Source organism: Falco naumanni, chromosome 5 (assembly GCF_017639655.2).
Source record: "Falco naumanni isolate bFalNau1 chromosome 5, bFalNau1.pat, whole genome shotgun sequence".
Classification (NCBI taxonomy): Eukaryota; Metazoa; Chordata; class Aves; order Falconiformes; family Falconidae; genus Falco; species Falco naumanni.
In genome coordinates, this window is record NC_054058.1 from 78,804,809 (window position 1) to 78,809,662 (window position 4,854).

General features: G+C 41.3%; 1 protein-coding gene across 1 annotated transcript; it reads right to left on the reverse strand.

Annotated features, from left to right (window-relative positions):
• Nucleotides 1-304: 304 nt before the first annotated feature.
• Nucleotides 305-4,588, reverse strand: GPR85 (G protein-coupled receptor 85). The gene is given in 3 exon segments (XM_040596836.1): nucleotides 305-1,760; nucleotides 1,763-2,985; nucleotides 4,076-4,588. Coding segments are annotated over 2 exon segments (1,125 nt in total). The 5' UTR covers nucleotides 2,811-2,985; nucleotides 4,076-4,588; the 3' UTR covers nucleotides 305-1,683.
• Between the last annotated feature and the right edge of the window lie 266 nt (nucleotides 4,589-4,854).

The following is a 4,854-nucleotide window of genomic DNA, read 5'->3' on the forward strand; positions in this document are numbered from 1 at the left end:
ACCAACTCATGATGTTGTGCTTCAAATATACACATTTTCCAAAATTAAACTGTGAAGTTGATGTCAAATACTGTGTTGTAACTTTAAATATAACTGACATATTAGAACAGATAGATGGGTAATTATGATAAACTACACAATAGTGCTACTGTAGATAATATCATTTATCAATCCTGTGGTGCCCATCATTCATGCATTTACAGTTTGGGAATACAGTGACTGCAAAGGATAATAATTCATAATGGCTACATTCTCAGTACTTCATGCTAGCTCACTAGACAAAATAAAAAAGGTTAATTGTATAACTGGAAAAATGTAAAATTTTATTCCAAGAAAATTAACAAGCTACACAGGTAAATTTTGGCAAATGCAACTTTATATTGAAATCCACACATCTGTATCTTAAAGAAGGAAAGACTCACAGACTCTAATGTATTTCTAAAATACTAAGAAATCATATTATATGCTCTCACAAGTTAAAACTTAAATAATTTAAAACAACCAATACACAAAAATGTGCAGAAAATATAAACAAGACTGTGCCTTCAGTAGAATAAATGCTTCACAAATTGTGCAAGATATCATACTAAGGCTGCGGTCTCCCCATGACAGCTGTCTTAAAATATAAACATACATCAACTGCCTGTGTTTCTCAGAACAAACTAGAAAGGGCGGCACACCTAGAAAAAAATCATATCATCCCAGTGATGTGCATACTGATTTTGGGAACCACTGGAGTAAAAAGGAAAAAAGAGGACTAAGTGATCTTTCATGCACTCCCAAATGACTGACCAGAGTTATTGATTCAATTTTCCTTGCTTCTTTGCTTCAATGCTAAACAAAATGGAAGATACTAGATAACCCTTTAAGGCAACATGTGTTTATTCTGTATAATTATAACTGTTCAATTATGACTGGATATTATCATTAACGTTGCCTAACAGACCAATATCTAGCTTTTTAAAAAATATAAATAAGAGTCTATTAAACTTTTTACCAAATCAGCAAAACCCACAGAATACAGTTAAATGTTAGTAATTTCACTGTTAAGGAAAATGGTATTTAGAAAGAGTAATATATTTGGAAAAAAAAAAAAAAGTCTAAATCTGAACAAAAATACTGCTTTGGAATGCTCCCCAAAACTTACTCACAAGGCAAACAGATTTGTAAGTGTGATAATCCAATAATGCATGGCACATCTTTAATCAGTTACAGTACTTGAGTCCCCAGTTTTCAGTCTTTGCAAAACAATAATTGTATGAAATGTTTTAAAGATCTTCAGATGTCTAAAATTAGTTTTATCAACACATTAACCTCATATCAACTTAATTTATTAAGATGTCCAATGCTAATCTTTTTGATGGTCTTATTTTATGTAGTGATATACACAGCATTTAGCACTGATACTTAGCACCTGCTACTTTCATAATCTAGATTTCAACCACATAAAGGAATTCAGGGCAGTAGTTCAGTCCTTTGTTCTTAATTACAAACCTTCAGCAGTGGTCAGCAGGAACATGTTTAGGTTTAAAATAGGATTAGAGGTGAGCTATTGCAAAGACTGCAGAATGTTGCCCAAATCCTTACAACTGCTGACATCCCATTCTTGATTTTCTCCTCAAGACATGGCTACAGGCCACAATTGCTTAGCAGAGAATGGTAGTGTTTCACAAGGCTAAAGATTTACAGATGCTCCCTCATATAACACAGTAAGGTTCCCTTGGTAACCTGGATTTTCTGCAGTAAAGAAGGGTTGTGCTGAAACAGCGCCTCAGCTCCCTGTTGGAGAAAATGCAGACAAAAGGATTGATTCCAGCTTGGGCAAAACTCATCCAGACAGCGGCTGTTAGAAATCCCCCTGGTACTACAGGCCCTCTTGCAAAAACTCTCCAGTAACAGGCTACCAAATACGGACCCCACAAGGTCAGAAAGAGGAATGTCATGATGTAGAACATTCTGCTGATTCTCTTCTCCATTTTGAACTCATCTAAAACCAGTAGCCTTCTCCTGCCTGTGGTGTTCGCGTTTTGCCTGATTCCCAACAAGGTTGGAGGTGTGGGACCCCTTCCAAATCCAGCCAGCCAATTAGCAGCTGCTTGACCACTTGCTCCAGGACCATGAAAAGTCCAGTTCTGGCTCACCGCTGCAACAAACTGGACTGGCTTCATTTTCCTGCGATCGTGAACAAAAAATATCAGCTTGAGGTAGACAAGCTGTGTGGCTAGGAGGATAAGGGCAAGAAGAAGCATAAATCCCAAGGAATCATTAGCCCTGAAGGAACGATGCTGAAAAGTGCATTGGTCTTCCTCCCTAATGAACGAGTAGGTGCCCACATCTAAAACTGGGGGGAAAGCCATGGCCACAGAGAGGGTCCACACCATACAGATAACAGCCAAACAAGTCCAGAAGGTCAGCCTTTTCGTATAAAAACGGTGGTGGGCAATAGCTAAGTATCTGGTGACGCTTATGCAGAATAGCATGAAAGCAGTGTGAAAGCAGGACAAAACCCCCAAAAAGGCAATAACTTTGCAAGTAAGAGTCCCATACGTCCAAGTAGAGCCATTTTTTACAGACGTGAAAACAAATGGGAAACAAATTGCAGATCTGAGGATATCTGAGCAGCAAAGATCCAACAGGAAGTAGTAAGGAGCTCTGTGCAAGGTCTTATCTTTGACTAGCAAAATGGAGATCAGAAGGTTACCCACCACACTGACTCCTATTATGAAACCCAGTGAAGTCAGTTTCAGAAAAGCTGTTAAAGGAGAGAGATTTTGTAAAATGTTGTCAGCTGCATGGCTGTAGTTCGCCATAGATGGATGGATGATATGTATATTGCCTCAGTCAAGTCTCATGATCTATATTTAAGAACAAGGAAAAAATAGATCCATACATCTTACTGAAAATGTAATCCAAAAACAGAACTGATCTTGTGTCTAGTCATACAGTACATCCTCTTCTTTCTGATTTGTCATGCCATCAAAATATCTGAAAAAAAATCGAGCTATCAGTTCTTAAGTTAACAAGAAATTATGTCAGAAAGTGCTAACAAAGATGTTAATTTATGGAGAACCAAATGAAGTTGTAAATGAGTACTATTGTTTGTTTTTAAGAATCCTGAGGCTTTTTTTTTTTTTATACTTACTGTTTAGCTTGATTGATTATTGGCATTTCACAGATTTGGCTTGTGACAGTTTCAGAACTGACCAGTGCCCCTTATATTTGGTAGCATATATAATTTTACAGTTACAGCCTCAGAGATTTTATGAATCAAAAGATTCCCAGTCTGCAAGCCCAAGAGTTAATCATTGACATCTTCAAAAAAACCCCCAAAGACTGCTGATATTTTGACATTACCTACATTTATTTTATGGCTACAGGATTTGTCAATGTTTTAGAGGCAGCTGCTGTGTTGATACAGATCACACCCAAAGAAACCCTGCAGAATTTATGTTTTTTAACCCAAGTCACCAAAGCACATTAATCACCGTGTTTGTTCATGCATACTGTAAGAGAAACAGTATTCATTATCCCCCTCCCTTCCTCCTATAAACGATAATTTTATCATTTAGGCTTTCAAATAAACAGGTATGCCAGACAGTCAATAGCACTATCCTTCAGGGTCTACACCCCACCCCCCCCCGCCCCGCTTTAATGCAAATCTGTAAAGCTTCAACATAATTCATAACAAGCAACGGTCAGTGTAAATACTGAGCAAAAATAGACAACACACCCAAGATACAATGCCCATCCTTTTGGGAGGGCTGGTTTTGGTTATGCTTAAATAAACATATAATAAATTGATTTTTTTATCTAATTAGGGCTCCACGATTCCCACTAATTCTCCCAGTGAATCATACCGGAACATATTTCATGCAATAAAATAAAATAAAGAACTGTCTGCTGCTGCTGTGGGTTTTTTTGTTGGATTTTTTTTTTTCTCCCTCCAGATCCAGGGACAGGAGCCACAGCAGGCATGATCAGGCTCCTTCGTTATTCACACGAAGTGTTTCCTATGCCACCTCGGGTGTACAAAGGATATTCCCACTGAATCCCAGCAAAATCCTTCCATTCTTACCGTCCACAAAAGAGCCTGATTGCTGCTGTGTAAACAGAGGCTGATCAGATCATGGCATCGTTTTAAAACCATGAAATCAGGCTCCCCCTCCCCCCTCCCGCCAGCCCCGCCGCTTCCCCTCCTCTGTGGAGCTGTCCCCGCCGCGCGGCCGGCCCTACCTCCGCACACACACGGTGGCACACACGCGCTGACACACTCACGCTCACGCTCACACTCACACACACACTCACGAAGAACCCGCTCCCCCCCTCGCACGGCCATGCAGGGCTGGACTGCGCCGCGCTGCAAGGGAGCCCGGGTGCCGCTGCCTGGCAGCCGCATCTGCCGGACCCATGCGAGCGCCTCCCGCGGCGGGGAGCTCCGGGGAGCGGAAGAGGCATTGTCTGTGCACACTTCCATCATGCCGCTTCTTCAGAAATCACCCCCCCTAGACCCACTCCCTGAGGGGGGGGGCTCCCCACACGCACCTGCAGCTGCGGCAGCCCTCGGCACCCCCAGACTCCCCCAGCTCCTCTCCTCCTACCTGTTGGTGCCGGAGATCCCCACAAGCCAGAGGTGCTCCTTCCCGCCGACCGAGGGCTGCTTTATCCTGGCGGTCTCTTTTAGAATCTTTTTTATTTTCCTCCGCCGTCTTTCATTCTTCTTTCTCACAATGCTTTCCTTTTTCTTTTCTTTTTTAACACCCCCCCCCCTTTTTTTTTTTTTTTTTTTTTTTTTTGCCTGGGTACCTTGACTAAGAATCCAGTCAGTGGCTCGGGCGGCGCATGCTCACTGCGCCT